The 19,544-nt window shown below is 49.5% G+C and overlaps 1 protein-coding gene across 4 annotated transcripts in view; it reads right to left on the bottom strand.

Moving 5' to 3' along the window:
• The window catches only part of LOC140426962 (ras-GEF domain-containing family member 1C-like), a 159,288-nt gene that overhangs the window by 90,167 nt on the left and 49,577 nt on the right, over positions 1–19,544 (bottom strand). For 3 of the 4 annotated variants that reach the window (XM_072512282.1, XM_072512283.1, XM_072512281.1), the window contains one exon: positions 3,627–3,749. The exons of the other annotated variant lie outside the window; for it this stretch is intronic. In XM_072512282.1, the coding sequence (XP_072368383.1) occupies positions 3,627–3,749 (123 nt within the window). The remainder of the gene's footprint in view (positions 1–3,626; positions 3,750–19,544) is intronic. 4 annotated transcript variants of the gene reach the window in all.

Below are 19,544 nucleotides of genomic sequence, written 5' to 3'. Positions count from 1 at the left end.
ATAGGAGAAAGGTTTATCTTGGGAGTTACCCAGGAGTCTGTGTTGGGACCCTTGCTCTTCCTGATGTTAATGACCCAGATCTTGGCATGCAGGGCAAGATGAGAGAGGCAGTAATGGACTTTGGACCATTGTAAAATTAGGTTAGAGAAGTAGTAATAGCGAACAAAGAAATTGCAGAGGAACTGAATAGGTACTTTGTACCAGTCTTCAGTGGAAGACACCAGTGGCATACCAGGACTTCAAGAGAGCCAGGGGGCAGAAGTGAGTGTAGTGGCCATCTCGAAGGAGAAGGTGCTGGGAAATTGAAAGGTCTGAAGGTGGATAAATCACCTGGACATAATGGACTACACACCAGGGTTCTGAAGGAGATAGCAGAAGCATTGGTGGTGATCTTAGGAATCACTGGAGGCAAGAAAGGTCCCAGAGGATTGGAAAATGGCTGATGAAACACCCTGTTTAAGAAGAGAGGGAGGCAGAGACAAGAATTTAAGGCCGGTTAGTATGACTTCGGTTGCTGGTAAGATTTTAGACTCTATTTTTAAGGATGAGATTGCAGAGTCCTTAGAAATGCATGGTAAAATAGGACCGAGTCAGTATGGATTCATCAAGGGGAGGTCAGGCTTGGCAAATCTGTTGGAATTCTTTGAGGAGAGGGCAGCACGGTGGCTCAGTGGTTAGCGTTGCTGCCTCATGGCGCCTTGGTCCCAGGTTCGATCCCGCCCCCGGGTCACTTTCCATGTGGAGTTTGCACATTCTCCCAGTGTCTGCGTGGGTCTCACCCCCACAACCTAAAAAGATGTGCAGGTTAGGCGGATTGGCCACACTAAATTGCCCCTTAATTGGAAAAAATAATGAATTGGGTAATCTAAATTTATATTTAAAAAAATTATTTTGAGGCGGTGACAATGAAGTTAGACAAAGGAGAACCAGTGGACATGGTCTATTTGGATTTCTAGAAGGCCTTTGACAAGGTGCCATGTAGGAGGCTGCTAAGAGCTCATGGTGTTAGGCAGGATGGGGCGGCACGGTGGTTAGCACTGCTGCCTCACAGTTCCATGGACCCGGGTTCAATTCGGGTGACCGTCCGTGTGGAGTTTGCACTTCCTCCCAGTGTCAGCAGGGGTTTCCTCCAGGTGCTCCGGTTTCCTCCCACAGTCCAAAGATGTGCAGGCTCGGTGGATTGGTCATGCTGAATTGCCCCTTAGTGTCCAAAAGGTTAGTTGTGGTTACGGGGATAGGGTCGAGACGTGGGCTTAAATAGGGTGCTCTTTCCAAGGGCAGGTACAGACTCGATGGGCCGAATGGCCTCCTTCTGCACTGTAGATTCTATGTTTCTATGTTAAGGGCAAGGTACTAGCATGGATAGAGGATTGGTTGACTGGCAGAAGGTAGAGAGTGGGGATAAAGGGGTCCTTTTCAGTATTGCAGCTGGTGATTAGGGGTGTGCCTCAGGGGTCAGTGTTGGGGCCACAGCTATTCACGGTATACATTAAATGATCTGGAAGAAGGAACTGAGGGCATTGTTGCCAAGTTTACAGATGATACAAGATATGTAGAGGGACAGGTTGCATTGAGGAAGCAGGGAGGCTGTAGAAGGACCGGGACAGGCCAGGAGAATGGGCAAAGTAGTGGAAGATATACTTAATGGAGTTCAGAAGGATGAGGGTGGATCTCATTAAAAATGACAGAATACGGAGAGGCTGAGATAGAATGAACATGGGGAGGATGTTTCCACTAGTGGGAGAAACTAGAACCCAAGAGCACAGCCTCGGGCTGATCGGACGATCCTTTTAAACATAGACGAGGTGGTATTTCTTCAGCCAGAGGGTGGTGAATCTGTGGAACTCTTTGCCACAGAAGGCTGTGGAGACCAAATCACTGAGTGTCTTTAAGACAGAGATAGATAGGCTCTTGATTAATAAGGGGATCAGGGGTTATGGGGAGAAGGCAGGAGAATGGGGATGAGAAACATATCAGCCAGAATTGAATGGCCTAATTCTGCTCCTATATCTTATGGTCTTTTTTCAAAATTTGCAGATGATACGAAGATTGGAAATGTTGCCAACTGTGGTGAGGATAGTCTTGAACTTCAAAAGGACAGACATGTTGGTGGATTGAGTAGACAAGTGGCAAATGAAGTTCAATGCAGAGAAGTGTGAGATAATTCAGTTTGGCAGGAGGAACATGGAAAGAAGAATATGGAAAGATAGAAAAAATAAAGGGAGAAACTCTAAAGGAGGTGCAGGAGCAGAGGTCCCGGAGTGTATCTGTACATAAGTCATAGAAGATGGCAGAGCACATTGAGAGAACAATTAATAAAGAATAGCTTCATTAACAGTATCAAGTACAAAAGTAAGGTCAGTTAAACTTGTATAAGACACTTAAGTTCGGCCTCATCAGGGCACCATACCTGAGAAAGGATATGAAGACATTGGAGAGAGTGAAGAGGAGATTCTTCTGAATGATTCCAGAGATAGAGAACTGTAGCAATGAGGATAGATTGGAGAGTTGGGGCTGTTTTCCTTGGGGAAAAGGTGGCTGAGAGGAGACTTGGTGTATTCAAGATCCTGAAGGGTATGGGCAGGTTAAATAGTGAGAAACTGTCCCTACTCAAGAAAGCATCAAGAATTAGAGGGCACAGATTCAAAATTATTGGCAAAAGGAGTAAAAATGGGATGAGAAAAATCTCACCCCAAGGTTAACTGGACTCTAGAACGAACTTCCAGAGAGGGTGGTCGAGGCAGATTTGATCCAGGTATTCAAAAGGCAACTGTTTGTGTTCTGTGGTCTTGTCTATGCAATGAACCTACAGAACTGCTGGTAAACTAGAATGATGATTTATTCTAGTTAAGTCACTATTCATGTACACGTGGCAAGGTAATGATCAGAATGCTACACAGACCAAGTTATCGCAGAGTTACATTCGACACTCCGGGGACTACCCTTATGTGCGTGTGTCCTCATGTATGCCATGCAACCTTTATGGCGATAGTCGGATATCATATGACTGATGTCTGACGCCACCTGCTGGTGGGAGGTCACACTGCTGAGTACATGTATTATGTACAGGCATATCACCATAGGTACTGGATAAGGCAGGGGAGTAGGACTGGGCAGACTCGATGGACCAATTGGCCTCCTTCTGCACTATAAAGATTGTAATTCTGTTTCAATGAGATTACTTCTAATTTTCCTGAACTCTGAAAATATAGGCCCCCCTACTCAGCTTCTCATATGACAACCTTCTCATCCTAGGAACCAATCTTGTGACAATGTTTGTTGCACCCCTCCATGACAACTATATCCTCCCCTGGACATTATGAATAAGAAGATGAAGTCAGACTAAAACATCAATGGTTAAAAACACTGCTTTGAGGAATATCTTGCAGCCACCATAGTGCTTCAGCTATTTTGTTTAGATTTTACAGCATTTCATAAGTTAGATAAAATTACAACAGATTATTGTTAACAGCAGTTTGAATCAAGTTCAAATCAATTAGCAACAATGGAAAAATGAATTGACGATGAGAATCATTTTTGGTATGAAGCAGTCATTTCTTTTGGATAGTACAATTAGCTTACTGTTAAAAGGAAATGCTATACATGTAGTTAAAGATAACTCTGACCTTGTCAAGCACTGGCTCATCTAGACTTTGCTGCTCAATACACATGTGACACACTTTTGACAATAGCTCGTGAGGTTCGATGAATAGTCTTGAACTCAGTAGGAATGTAAATATATATGCTTTCTGTAAAGAAAAATTCATATTTGTAACTGTCAAAATTTTGCATGGGACAGAAAATATTCAAGAACCTGCATTACAGACATTTTTTTATGATTTTGTTATTGAGCAAGCATACAAAAAGCTCTTTTATTCTTTAACATAGTAAGTTTTGCACAGCCTCCGCTTGAACGTCTGGACGGCCCGTTCAGCCAAACTGTTAGACCAGGTGGTAAGGAGCCGGCCTTACATGCCATATTCTGTTGGCCTTAATGAATGCTGCAAACTCCTCACTGGTGAAGGAAGCCCCATTGTCGGTACCGAGGACTACGGGGATGCCATGTGTAGAGAAAGAGAGACAAAGTTTGTCAATGAACATAAAACATACAGTGCAGAAGGAGGCCATTCGGCCCATCGAGTCTGCACTGACCCACTTAATCCCTCACTTCCACCCTATCCCCGTAACCCAATAACCCCTCCGAACCTTTTTGGTCACTAAGGGCTATTTATCATGGCCAAACCACCTAACCTGCATGTCATTGGACTGTGGGAGGAAACCGGAGCGCCCGGAGGAAACCCACGCAGACACGGGGAGAACGTGCCGACTCCGCACAGAGAGTGATCCAGCGGGGAATCAAACCTGCGACCCTGGCGCTGTGAGGCCACAGTGCTATCCACTTGTGCTACCGTGCTGCCAGTGGTAGCGCGAGCTGCGATCGTCATCATCTGGTGGACCTCCAGCCACTTCGAATGGACATCCATCAGTAGAACAAACTTGGAACCCATGAAGGGACCAGGGAAGTCAGTGTGAACCCAGGCCCAGGGGTGGCCCGGCCATTCCCAGAGATGAAGAGGCGTAACAGCAGGGAACCTCTACGTTCCTGGCAGCCGGGGCATTGCTGAGCCCCCTCTCAATGCTGGAACCAAGTCTCGGCCACCAAACATAGCCCCTGGCCAACATCTTCACTTTAGACACCTCTGGGTACCCGTTATGTAGGTCTTTTAATAAGAGTCACTGGCTTTTTGCTGCCCCACAGGAGGATGCCATCCTCCACACGGAGCTCAAATATCCTGGAGGAGAAAGCCCACAGTTCTTTGGGAAACTGCCGATGCTGCTCCCCAACCAAGACTAAACCTTGGCGAGGAGGGTCTGTCTGGATCCATTCGCGGATGCGGCGAATTGCAGGAGGTCCAGGAAGGCCACAACCTCATGCGCTGGATGGGGAGACGAGGTCTCGGTTGGGAGGAGCATCGGCTCAGTGCGTCCACATGTGCTATGTGAGAACCTGGCCGATGTGCAAAAGAGTAAATGTACATGGCCAATAGTGCCCGGTGCTGGGTGGGATCACTTCGCCCTCACGAAAAAGGCCAAGTTGAGTCTTGGGGTCTATAATGATGTTAAAGTGGTGACAGCACTGGTGGAATTTCCTTACCTCAAACACCACCACCAGACCCTCTTTCTCGATCTGAACGTATTTACCCTCAGCCACGGCCTGTGTTCGGAACGTGAAAGCGATCGTCCAGTCTCTACTGTCTGGCATTTGATGGGTTAAAACAGCCCCAATACCGCAAAGGAATGCATCGCAGGTGACGACCAAACACTTGCCAGAGTCGGAGTGTGTCAACACACGGAGGATGACAAACATCATTTGATGTGCTGGGAAGCTGCCTCGGAGTCGCACCCCAGCCCCAGCCCTGGTGCTTCTTTGAGAGCAGGAGCAAAGGGGCCAGCACGGCCATAAGATTTGGGACAAACGTCCCGCAATAGTTCACCAGACTGAGAAGCGAACAGAGCTTATTTGTATCTGTCGGAGCCGGGGCCAACCGAATGACATGTACCTTTTCTGCCACTGATTGCAATCCGTTGCGGTCCACACAATATTCCAAGTATCTTTTGCATGGAACACGCACTTCGCCCACGTAGGCGGACGCCAAACTCCGAAAACCATTGCAACACTGCCTCCAGGTACCGTTAATGTTCCAGGTCGGTAGCTCCCATGACGAGGATATCATCGCGGTACATCGTGACAGGTGGCAACCCGCGCAGAATATTCTCCATAACGAGCTGAAAAATAGCACACACTGACGAGACTCCAAAAGACATTCTGGTATATTCATAGAGGCCATGCTGAATATTTATTGTGACATATTGCCGAGAGGAGTTCTAGTTGGAAGTGTGCATTGCTCATGTCGAGCTTGGTGAAAGAACACCCACCAGCTAGCTTGGCAAACAGGTCCTCAATACAAGGCATGGGATAATGGTCACACGGCGGTATTGACTGACAGCTTGTCCAGTTTCAGGACAGGTGCCACCAGTCCTGACCCAAAGCCGACGGACTGAATGATGCCCAGACTCTCCAATTGGTCGTGTTCGGTGTCCACCTTGTTCCCCAAGGCATAAAGAATGGAATGCGCCCAGATAAAGCGTGGTTGAAGTGGGTCTAGCTTGATTTTAACCACGGCCCTTCTGATGGTCCCCAGCCCGGGCTGGAAAACCTCAGGGATCTCCCCGAGCACTTAGCACAAGCCACCGGACCCGACCTGCAGAATGCATTGCCAGTCCAGGCATAAGCGGCGCAACTAGACGTGTCCCAGTAAGCTGGGGCCATCCCCGAGAACCACAATAAAGGGCTAGTTGGACAGACTGATGGCCATAAACAATGGAGGTCAACACTGTCTCCATGATCTGCAGTTGCTCTCCAATATACATAGCTAAACAAGCCATCGTGTCATCCAAAACCAAAGTCTGGATTCCCCGTCGGATGTGGTCAAAAGTGCTTTGGTGCATGGACACCGCAGCCCCGTGTCCAACTCCATTTGCAGAATGTGCCCGTTCATGTGAACGGGGACATGAATGGGGGCTATGCGCGGTGCCGTCAGGCAATACAACTGCATGGTTGCACTGGGGCCAGTGGTCAATGTCACGCACAGAGGTGAATTGCCCTCGGCGGACTCAGGCAGGGGTCCGTCGTGGTTGATGGGCCTGTGTTCGTGGGCTAGGGCCCTGCCACCTGTCAGACCATGTGGCGAGTTACCACGGGAGGGACCTCTGCAGGGCATTTACCTTCATGCCCTGGAGTTCCTGAACTTCAGTATCCATGCTCTCCCTAGACAAGGAGATTCATAACTCCAGCTGTAGGTTCAGGGAAAGCTCGGCCAACAGCCATTTTGCATCTGTGCCTCTGATGCTGCAGACGAGGAGATCATGCAACATCTCTGGTAACTTTCTGTATTCGCAAAATTAAGCATGTTTCCTCAATCGGGTCATGATCTTGGTGACTGACCCCGGAGTTTGCTCAGCCTTATTAAATTGATTCTGTTGGACGATCATGGACTCAAATGCTGACTGACGAGCTCCACAAGCTGGTCAAAGGTGCAGGTGTCTGGTACCGCAAGGTACGCGAGGCTCTGGATTATCCCTTAAGTAGGGGCTGGTTTAGCACAGTGGGCTAAACAGCTGGCTTGTAATGCAGAACAAGGCCAGCAGTGTGGGTTCAATTCCCGTACCGGCCTCCCCGAACAGGCGCCGGAATGTGGCGACGAGGGCTTTTCACAGTAACTTCATTGAAGCCTACTTGTGACAATAAGCGATTATTATTATTAATTATTATTAAGTATGGGGCCTACAAGCGGTGAGCAAGATCACCTTTGGTGCTCATCTTCCACAATATTGTTGATGTGAAAAGAATAGCGCAAAAGCTCTGCATATCGGGCCCAATCCTCAACCCCTGTGTCAAAAGCATCCAGACAGATTTTGATTTATTCCCATGTGTACCGAGGTAGAGCAAAAAGGATTGTTCTGCGTATAGTCCAGGACGATCATTCCATCATGAAAAACATAAATACACAATATAAATGCATAGACATAGACTTCTGGTGAAGCATACGGAGTATAGTGCTACCACAGTAAAGAAGATGCGTAGAAATACAGCGGCATAGGGATGAAATGCAGGCTCTGACTTGCAACATGAACATCAAGAGGTGGAGGAGCTGTAAGTCCTCCGCATTGACAGCAGACCAAGTTTACACCTCGTCACCAATTTTGGATCTGCAAGAAGGGGGAGCCCACAGCGAAATAGCAACAATTTATTCCAAAAGCCCTGGATACACAGCACTCGGAGCTACCCAACCATAAGACCATAAGACATAGGAGCACAATTAGGCCACTTGGCCCATCGAATCTGCTCCGCCATTCAATCATGGCTGATATTTTTATCCCCATTCTCCTGCCTTCTCCCCATAACCCCTGACCCCCTTATTAATCAAGAGCTTATCTATCTCTGTCTTAAAGACACTCAGTGAATTGGCCTCCACAGCCTTCAGTGGCAAAGAGTTCCACAGATTAACCACCCTCTGGCTGAAGAAATTCCTCCTCATCTCTGTTTTAAAGGATCGTCCCTTTAGTTTGAGATGGTGTCCTCTGGTTCTAGTTTGAGTGTGACCGGTTGGCTTCACACCGGACATACTCAAGTCGCCCCGTCCTCTTAGCGGGGAAGTGGATAATTCCCCAAGGATTCTGGGAATACAAGATCCCTGTGCCATAAGTACAATATGAATACAGGTTATGATGGTAAGTATTCAAGACATTTCACAAAGGAGCAAATGACTCTGAGAAGTAATTGAAGAGTTTGGAGAGGTGATTGAAGGCAAGAATAGAAAGATAAGTCTGGAGGAGACTTTTGAAAGTGAAGTGAGAAATTTTAAAGTACAAAAAGGTATAGGTAGAGTTCAGACAATTGAGCCGAGATAGGTGAAAGATCTGTCCCCAGTGGTGGAGTGAGAGGAAAGTGCAAAACCAGAGCTAGAGGATAGAAGAGGAGGTGTGTGCAGAGACCATGGGGAGATTTGGAAGTAAGGCTGATGATTTGGAATTAACACTTTTGGGTGGGGGTGGGGGGGAAACCAATGGGAGGTTGGGTAAGGCAGGCATAATGAACACGTATCATTTATTGTAAGACAGGGTAAAAGGGCAGTGGGCGGAATTCTCCCAATATTTGTGGGAGTGTCAGGTTCAGACTGAAACCCTCCATATGCACAGCCGAGTTTTCACTCCAGATTTTCTGACACTGTTCACCAGGAATCTAGTGGTTGGTTTGCACCGACACTCTTCCGCCCCCCCCCCCCCGCCAAAAACCCCATCTTCACCCCATCCAAGACAGGGCAACATCCTCAGTCACAATAACCACCCAGGCGTTTCCAACACATGCATCTGGGGGCGGGTCGATGAAGCTGAAATATTACCCCTGGTTGCAACCTTAACTCGCACGACTGACAGTCATGGAGCGGGCAGCGAATCCAGGTCCCAGCCTGCTCCTGGGAAAAAGTCCCAGCAGTGGGATGCATCGGGGAGCTATCCTGCTGTGGTTCCCCTGTATTTTCCTGGCTCTCCCTGCACCAAGCCCATCATCATGGGTCAGGAAGATTCAGCGAAATGCTTCAGTTGTTGACCATCAGAAACATTTCTCTCTTCACCGATGCTGCCAGGTAATATGTATATCCAGCAGGTTTGGTTTTTTTTATCCAGGCTTCCAGCATTCACAGGATCTTGCAGAGTCTTCAAACTGGAAGATTAAATTATGGGTCAAGTTTTGCAGTTAAAGGTGGTACTCAAAGGAAGAAAAGATAATTGGGTCAGCTGACAAAAAGGACAGGAAATTTATTTGTTTTCCCCATTTACTGAAGAGAGCAGTGAGATCGAGTTATGTATATGGAATTTACTTCGACTGTCAATTTGTATATGGATAGCCCGTTTGGTAAACGTATGCAGTTAAAGTTTTTTATATCTTTGGCCTCATGTGTGTTTTCAGTTTTCTCTTGGATAGATTTACGAAAGGCGTGCTAGAGTACGTGCAAAAGTCATGTCATTCAGTGTGTATTACAGGGACAAATAGGTATCCTATTGTTCTGCTCCATGCACGCGGTCAGAGAATTAGATATTGGGTGGGACAGGCACATTCCTGATCAAGATGCTCAGACCACACATAGGAATGACCCCAACGGGAAATAATATCCAAGACAGATCTGGAGCTAGAAACAATCTGGTTATTCTTTTTGATTTGCTCAGTCTCATAAGCCCCAGTGTTAACCCAAGGTGCCCAGCAGGAGTGGGGTCAGTTTGCATCAGGTTCCCGTTTTTATGTCCTGTCTGAATTTACCCTCCGCAGAATTCAGAAAAAGAGCAAGACTGGCAGGATAGAAAATAGGCATCTGACGTGAACCAACCCACTCCTCCCAGGCAGGTTAGGTTAAAATCTGGGCTAAAGTTTCAGAAACAAATGAGCACCTGGTAGAGAACCATTGTTTCCTATGTTTCGTATCTCAATTGGGGTAATTCTGAAGCCCTGCCAAGTAATAGTGCATTATTTCGAACCTTAGAAAAGGCATCGGAAACAGTCTGAATTCAAAGGAACGGCTGTCTTACAAGACAAGTAGTGTGGGCCGAGAGGAGGGGTTCATTTACAGTAGGAGCTGTAAAAAAATGAGATTGTTCTCCACTGTACATAGTATCTGCTACTTAAGATGATTGCAATTCCCATGATCTTTTGTCTTCACCTCAGACCATGTGTGTCAACACTGACACAAGGAAGAATTGATGCGTCAGGATAATAATAATTTTTATTAGTGTCACAAGTAGGCTTACATTAATGAAGTTACTGTGAAAATCTCCTAGTCGCTGTGGTGATATGCATCATTGTAAATACACAAGGGGTTAATGCAAATACACTAAGACTAAATAAACACTAGAGGGAGCACCAGAGACATCATGACACACAGACATTCAACCAATAGGTCAGTAAGATTGGACACAACCAATGGGCAGTCAAGACACACCCAGAGGTGACACTACCACAATTGGGCAACCCATATAAAAAGGGCAGGGCACACATGCTCTTTCTCTTTCCATAGGCGACACTCAGGAGAGAAGGACAGGGGCAGATCAGAAACATCACACCCACCGCATGGATTAGAGCAGACTGGTTAGTTAGATTGAGTTACTATAGTAAGATTCGCAGGAGAGTCGAACTCAAATAGGAGAATTGTTAACTGTTCAATAAATGTGTTAAAGCTATCTCCAAGTCTGAACCTTCCTTTGTCAGAGTATACATCAAGGAAGCAGCTTATGCTACACGAAGAAACATAACACAACAGTCGCCACACTCGGCACCTGTTCGGGTACACAGAGGGATAATTCAGAATATCCAATTCACCTAACAAGCACGCCTTTCGGGACTTGCGGGAGGAAACCGGAGCACCCAGGGGAAACCCACACAGACATGATGAGAACGTGCAGACTCAGCACAGACAGTAACCCAAGCCGGGAATCGAACCCAGGTCCCTGGTGCTGTGAAGCAACAGTGCTAACCACAGAATCCACTCATTCTGAAGATAAGCATTGTAGAAAGACAATGGGCGTGATTTAACATAAATATTGCTAAGTGTCATTTTAGGCATGATTGAAGGGGTGTTTCTCGACGACCGCGTTGGCGAGATCGCGGCCCGTATTTAACGTCACTTAGTGCCGGAAATGAGTCCCCACGTGCGTCTCACCATTACTGGCTGTCTCGCGGTCTAATTGCCAGACTCACGCCTCTGCATCTCACCGCTAACATGGGGGAGTTGCTTTTATTTATTTATTTTTTTAAAATATTTTATTGAAAATTTTTGGTCAACCAACACAGTACATTGTGCATCCTTTACACAATATTATAACAACCCAAATAACAATGACCTATTTTATAAACAGAAAATGAATAAATAATAAATAACAAAAATGAGAACTAACCCTAATTGGCAACTGCCTTATCACAAGTAACACTCTCCAAAAATATAATTTAACAGTCCATTATATAATTATCTGTAGCAACGACCTATACATATTATACAGTATATATTAACAACCCTGAGAGTCCTTCTGGTTCCCCCTACCCACCCCCCTCCCCCCCCACCCACCCCTCCCCCCCCCTCCCACCCCCCCACCCCGATCCTGGGCTGCTGCTGCTGCCTTCTTTTTTCCATTCCATCTATCTTTCTGCGAGGTATTCGACGAACGGTTGCCACCGCCTGGTGAACCCTTGAGCCGACCCCCTTAGGACGAACTTAATCCGCTCTAGCTTTATAAACCCTGCCATGTCATTTATCCAGGTCTCCACCCCCGGGGGCTTGGCTTCTTTCCACATTAGCAATATCCTACGCCGGGCTACTAGGGACGCAAAGGCCAAAACATCGGCCTCTCTCGCCTCCTGCACTCCCGGCTCTTGTGCAACCCCAAATATAGCCAACCCCCAGCTTGGTTCGACCCGGACCCCTACTACTTTTGAAAGCACCTTTGTCACCCCCATCCAAAACCCCTGTAGTGCCGGGCATGACCAAAACATATGGGTATGATTCGCTGGGCTTCTCGAGCACCTCGCACACCTATCCTCCACCCCAAAAAATTTACTGAGCCGTGCTCCAGTCATATGCGCCCTGTGTAATACCTTAAACTGAATCAGGCTTAGCCTGGCACACGAGGACGACGAGTTTACCCTGCTTAGGGCATCTGCCCACAGCCCCTCCTCGATCTTCTCCCCCAGCTCTTCTTCCCATTTCCCTTTTAGTTCATCTACCATAGTCTCCCCTTCGTCCCTCATTTCCCTATATATATCTGACACATTACCATCCCCCACCCATGTCTTTGAGATCACTCTGTCCTGCACCTCTTGTGTCGGGAGCTGCGGGAATTCCCTCACCTGTTGCCTCGCAAAAGCCCTCAGTTGCATATACCTGAATGCATTCCCTTGGGGCAACCCATATTTCTCGGTCAGCGCTCCCAGACTCGCGAACTTCCCATCCACAAACAGATCTTTCAGTTGCGTTATTCTTGCTCTTTGCCACATTCCATATCCCCCATCCATTCCCCCCGGGGCAAACCTATGGTTGTTTCTTATCGGGGACCCCCCCAAGGCTCCAGTCTTTCCCCATGCCGTCTCCACTGTCCCCAAATCTTCAGTGTAGCCACCACCACCGGGCTTGTGGTGTAGTTCCTCTGTGAGAACGGCAATGGGGCTGTCACCATAGCCTGTAGGCTAGTCCCCCTACAGGACGCCCTCTCTAATCTCTTCCACGCCGCTCCCTCCTCCTCTCCCATCCACTTACTCACCATTGAAATATTAGCGGCCCAATAATACTCACTTAGGCTCGGTAGTGCCAGCCCCCCCCTATCCCTGCTACGCTGTAAGAATCCCTTCCTCACTCTCGGGGTCTTCCCGGCCCACACAAAACCCATGATGCTCTTTTCGATCCTTTTAAAAAAAGCCTTTGTGATCACCACCGGGAGGCACTGAAACACAAAGAGGAATCTCGGGTGGACCACCATCTTAACCGCCTGCACCCTCCCTGCCAGTGACAGGGATACCATATCCCATCTCTTGAAATCCTCCTCCATTTGTTCCACCAACTGCGTTAAATTTAACCTATGCAATGTGCCCCAATTCTTGGCTATCTGGATCCCCAGGTAACGAAAGTCCCTTGTTACCTTCCTCAACGGTAGGTCCTCTATTTCTCTACTCTGCTCCCCTGGATGCACCACAAACAACTCACTTTTCCCCATGTTCAATTTGTACCCTGAAAAATCCCCAAACTCCCCAAGTATCCGCATTATTTCTGGCATCCCCTCCGCCGGGTCTGCCACATATAGGAACAAATCGACGGCATACAAAAATACCCGGTGTTCTTCTCCTCCTCTAAGTACTCCCCTCCACTTCTTGGAACCCCTCAACGCTATCGCCAGGGGCTCAATCGCCAGTGCAAACAATAATGGGGACAGAGGGCATCCCTGCCTTGTCCCTCTATGGAGCCGAAAATATGCAGATCCCCGTCCATTCGTGACCACGCTCGCCATCGGGGCCCTATACAACAGCTGCACCCATCTAACATACCCCTCTCCAAAACCAAATCTCCTCAACACCTCCCACAAATAATCCCACTCCACTCTATCAAATGCTTTCTCGGCATCCATCGCCACTACTATCTCCGTTTCCCCCTCTGGTGGGGGCATCATCATTACCCCTAACAGCCTCCGTATATTCGTGTTCAGCTGTCTCCCCTTCACAAACCCAGTTTGGTCCTCGTGGACCACTCCCGGGACACATTCCTCTATTCTCATTGCCATTACCTTGGCCAGGATCTTGGCATCTACATTTAGGAGGGAAATAGGTCTATAGGACCCGCATTGTAGCGGGTCCTTTTCCTTCTTTAAGAGAAGCGATATCGTTGCTTCAAACATAGTCGGGGGCAGTTGTCCCCTTTCCTTTGCCTCATTAAAGGTCCTCGTCAATACCGGGGCGAGCAAGTCCACATATTTTCTATAGAATTCGAATGGGAATCCATCCGGTCCCGGGGCCTTTCCCGCCTGCATGCTCCTAATTCCTTTCACCACTTCTTCTACCTCGATCTGTGCTCTCAGTCCCACCCTTTCCTGCTCTTCCACCTTGGGAAATTCCAGCCGATCCAAAAAGCCCATCATTCTCTCCCTCCCATCCGGGGGTTGAGCTTCATATAATTTTTTATAAAATGTCTTGAACACTCCATTCACTCTCTCCGCTCCCCGCTCCATCTCTCCTTCCTCATCCCTCACTCCCCCTATTTCCCTCGCCGCTCCCCTTTTCCTCAATTGGTGTGCCAGCAACCTGCTCGCCTTCTCCCCATATTCGTACTGTACACCCTGTGCCTTCCTCCATTGTGCCTCTGCAGTGCCCGTAGTCAGCAAGTCAAATTCTACATGTAGCCTTTGCCTTTCCCTGTACAGTCCCTCCTCCGGTGCTTCCGCATATTGTCTGTCCACCCTCAAAAGTTCTTGCAGCAACCGCTCCCGTTCCTTACTCTCCTGCTTCCCTTTATGTACCCTTATTGATATCAGCTCCCCTCTAACCACGGCCTTCAGCGCCTCCCAGACCACTCCCACCTGGACCTCCCCATTATCATTGAGTTCCAAGTACTTTTCAATGCACCCCCTCACCCTTAGACACACCCCCTCATCTGCCATTAGTCCCATGTCCATTCTCCAGGGTGGGCGCCCTCCTGTTTCCTCCCCTATCTCCAAGTCTACCCAGTGTGGAGCGTGATCCGAAATGGCTATAGCCGTATACTCCGTTCCCCTCACCTTCGGGATCAACGCCCTTCCCAGCACAAAAAAGTCTATTCGCGAGTAGACTTTATGGACATAGGAGAAAAACGAGAACTCCTTACTCCTAGGTCTGCTAAATCTCCACGGGTCTACACCTCCCATCTGCTCCATAAAATCTTTCAGTACCTTGGCTGCTGCCGGCCTCCTCCCAGTCCTGGACTTCGACCTATCCAGCCCTGGTTCCAACACCGTATTAAAATCTCCCCCCATTATCAGCTTTCCCATCTCTAGGTCCGGAATGCGTCCTAGCATCCGCCTCATAAAATTGGCATCATCCCAGTTTGGGGCATATTCGTTTACCAAAACCACCGTCTCCCCCTGTAGTTTGCCACTCACCATCACGTATCTGCCCCCGTTATCCGCCACTATAGTCTTTGCCTCGAACATTACCCGCTTCCCCACTAATATAGCCACCCCCCTGTTTTTCGCATCTAGCCCCGAATGGAACACCTGCCCCACCCATCCTTTGCGTAGCCTAACCTGGTCTATCAGTTTCAGGTGCGTTTCCTGTAACATAACCACATCTGCCTTAAGTTTCTTAAGGTGTGCGAGTACCCGTGCCCTCTTTATCGGCCCGTTCAGCCCTCTCACGTTCCACATGATCAGCCGGGTTGGGGGGCTTCCCACCCCCCCCCCCCCCCTTGTCGATTAGCCATCCCCTTTTTCCAGCTCCTCACCCGGTTCCCACGCAGCTGTATCTCCCCCAGGCGGTGCCCCCCCGCCCATCCCCTCCCATACCAGCTCCCCCCTCTCCCCAGCAGCAGCAACCCAATAATTCCCCCCCCCCCCCGCTAGATCCCCCGCTAGCGTAATTACTCCCCCCATGTTGCTCCCAGAAGTCAGCAAACTCTGGCCGACCTTGGCTTCCCCCCGTGACCTCGGCTCGCACCGTGCGACGCCCCCTCCTTCCTGCTTCTCTATTCCCGCCATGATTATCATAGCGCGGGAACCAAGCCCACGCTTCTCCCGTGGCCCCGCCCCCAATGGCCAACGCCCCATCTCCTCCACCTCCCCTCCTCCCCCCATCACCACCTGTGGAAGAGAGAAAAGTTACCACATCGCAGGATCAGTACATAAAACTCCTCTTTCCCCCCTTTTTAACCCCCCTCTTTGCCCCCCACATTCGCCCCACCACTTTGTTCAAACGTTCTTTTTAATAACCCGCTCATTCCAGTTTTTCTTCCACAATAAAAGTCCACGATTCATCCGCCGTCTCAAAGTAGTGGTGCCTTCCTTGATATGTGACCCACAGTCTTGCCGGTTGCAGCATTCCAAATTTTATCTTCTTTTTATGAAGCACCGCCTTGGCCCGATTAAAGCTCGCCCTCCTTCTCGCCACCTCCGCACTCCAGTCTTGATAAACGCGGATCACCGCGTTCTCCCATTTACTGCTCCGAGTTTTCTTTGCCCATCTAAGGACCATTTCTTTATCCTTAAAACGGAGGAATCTCACCACTATGGCTCTGGGAATTTCTCCTGCTCTCGGTCCTCGCGCCATCACTCGGTATGCTCCCTCCACCTCCAACGGACCCGCCGGGGCCTCCGCTCCCATTAACGAGTGCAGCATCGTGCTCACATATGCCCCGACGTCCGCTCCCTCCACACCTTCAGGAAGACCAAGAATCCTCAGGTTGTTCCTCCTTGCATTGTTCTCCAGTGCCTCCAACCTTTCCACACATCGTTTCTGATGTGCCTCATGCATCTCCGTCTTCACCACCAGGCCCTGTATGTCGTCCTCATTCTAGGCTGCCTTTGCCTTCACGACCCGAAGCTCCCGCTCCTGGGTCTTTTGTTCCTCCTTTAGCCCTTCGATCGCCTGTAGTATCGGGGCCAACAGCTCTTTCTTCATTTCCTTTTTGATCTCTTCCACACAGCATTTCAAGAACTCTTGTTGTTCAGGGCCCCATGTTAAACTGCCACCTTCCGACGCCATCTTGGTTTTTGCTTGCCTTCCTTGCCGCTGTGGGCAGCACGGTAGCATAGTGGTTAGCACAGTTGCTTCACAGCTCCAGGGTCCCAGGTTCGATTCCCGGCTTGGGTCGCTGTCTGTGCGGAGTCTGCACGTTCACCCGTGTGTGCGTGGGTTTCCTCCCGGTGCTCCGGTTTCCTCCCACAGTTCAAAGATGTGCGGGTTAGGTGGATTGGCCATGATAAAAAATTGCCCTTAGTGTCCAAAATTGCCCTTAGTGTTGGGGTGGGGTTACTGGGTTATGGGGATAGGGTGGGGGTATGGGCTTGGGTAGGGTGCTCTTTCCAAGAGCCGGTGCAGACTCGATGGGCCAAATGGCCTCCTTCTGCACTGTAAATTCTATAAATAAAGGATCCACTGCAATTCGGCCACTTTCTCCTTTTTTCATCCGTATCCAGGGGGGATTCCCTTCTGGTTTACCGCACAGTGTTTTTAGCCGTCAAAATCTACCAAGAGCCCAAAAGTCCGTTTCACCGGCAGCTGCCGAAACGTGCGACTCAGCTGGTCATCGCCGCACCCGGAAGTCCCAATCGGGGAGTTGCTTTTAAACACTCCCTCACCATTCACTCCCAGTGACCTCTCAAACGTGGCAGCGCGCAGACCTGCTCCTCGCTTTGGGGATGCCAACCTGGCCAGGCTTCCCCATTCAATCGGTGTGAGAAGGGACTCCTGTTCCCCCGAGGGGGTTGGAGGACCAGCAGCAGGGTCACCAATGCCAACTGGGAGGCAGTGGCAGCGGCTGTCAGTGCAGGCAGAATGAGGAGGAGGACCAGCGATCAATGCCAGAAGACGACCAAAGACCTCCACCAAGCTGCAAGAGTAAGTTACCACCCCTCAAATTCCCTACCACCTCCCCATCCCTTCCCTGACACACAAATAACTGGCTGACACCTCACAGCCTCCCCACATCTGGTCTTTGTTCTTGTTCCTCAGCACCCCCAGTACACATCAGCGCAACCCCTTTTTGCCTCCTGCTATAGACCCCCCTGATCCATCAAGCATGCAGCCCACGATGCCCTTTGTCCCCGCAGGAGAAAATAGCCCATAATTAACGGGAAAGGGCCAAGAGGAGGGGGGGGGGGGCGGAAAGAGAGACGGTGTACGAGAGTTTGGAGTCCTCATCCCCTCTGGAGGAACGAGCTCTGGATATCGCAGGGTTGTCCATGGAGAGAGCAATCACTGACAGCGAGGTTGGCCTGAGCCACAGAGGAGAGAAGCCACAGCTGCTTCACCCGGATGATCTGTCTGGAGTTGTTCATGTCAGACAAAATGATCCTTCCCTCTCACTGTGCCGCCCCCCACCCCAAACCATCCAAGAGACCACCTCGGAGCAGACCACCATCGAGATATCACTGCTATCACCTGTACCCTCCAGCAGCGCAGATATACCTCGGTGGCCGATATTAGTGGGCAGGCTTCTGGGGCACAATCTGGTGACACCACACTGTTGCTGATGCACGTCAGGTGGAGGCAGGAACATCCAAGGGAATCAGCAGTTGGAGGTCTGCTGAATCCCAGGACTCAACTGACTCCCAGTCAGGTGCTGAGCCTCTGGACAAGGTTATTCCAGAGCTGATACAGATGATAGGACACAGCTGTGGCATTCAGCAAGGGATGTCAGGTATATTCCAGGGAGAGCATAGACGATTGGAGGAGTCTTAAAAGCTGGAGATGATGCTGACAATGCGTGGCACCAAAGCCTTAGGGTGGCAACCGCAGTTGAAAACCTGGAGCATGAGTGGCAGTGCCCAATGCATGGCTCAGTCTGTGATGATCATGACTGAGGGCCTTGACATCATGTCCTGAGGGACATATCCCAGACAGGTGGACATTGCCAAGGCACTGCAGAGCATGGCCTAGTCACAGAGGACCATCGCTGAGGGCGTCGACAATATGGTGCAGACAATGAGGAGCCGCAAGGACTAGCGGAGCCAAGGACTCTGGAGCTCACTCCAGCTGCACCTTCATCCCATGGAGACTCCCAGGGCCCTACTGGCACCATCAGGGAAAGGAGGAAGTGCTGGAGGCAAACAAGAGGCCTCCTGCCAAGGAGACAATGGCGGTCTCCAGTTCTTCTGAATTCCCCCTCCTGATACTGGTGCATCTCAAGGGCAGCGGGTAGAACAGGGTGGCACAACGATGCTAGCGACACTGATAAGTCGGCCGTGGCTCCTTGGCTCAAGGCTCTCCAGAGGATGTCCGTCAAGGCCATCAAAGCCCTCAGGGAACAGAAAGCAGCAGGCTGCCTCCACCTCTGATGTGCATCCTGTAGACACACCCAGAGGTAGCAGACAACCATGAAAGATCAAGAGAGAGGATCAGAGTGGGAACTGGTGGGGGGGGGGGAAATGTCAATTGTTTGCAATCAAAACATGTTACACCTGATACATATGAAGCCTCTGTCCCGTTAATCTTCACAGCGGACCTGACTGTACCCCCATCTCCTGTTGCCCTCTGCTCTACCCACCCCCCCAGGCTCAGTTGCCCAAGATCAAACACACCCGATGTGGACCCCGTTCAGAGGATGGGTGTGAACGGGCTGTCAACAAGACAGGAGTCAAACTTTGGCATAAACTGAGGAGAACCAGAGCGAATCTCACAGTGAGATATCGTCACTCTCTTGCGTTGTATGTTGGCCCGCTGACAGTGGCCCATCACTCTGGGGTGATGTTGCACAGACCCTTCAAGG

The sequence above is a fragment of the Scyliorhinus torazame genome, chromosome 7 (genome assembly GCF_047496885.1).
Source record: "Scyliorhinus torazame isolate Kashiwa2021f chromosome 7, sScyTor2.1, whole genome shotgun sequence".
In the NCBI taxonomy this organism is placed as follows: Eukaryota; Metazoa; Chordata; class Chondrichthyes; order Carcharhiniformes; family Scyliorhinidae; genus Scyliorhinus; species Scyliorhinus torazame.
The sequence above is the reverse complement of the archived record's forward strand: the minus strand, read 5'-3'. Positions and strand labels throughout refer to the sequence as shown.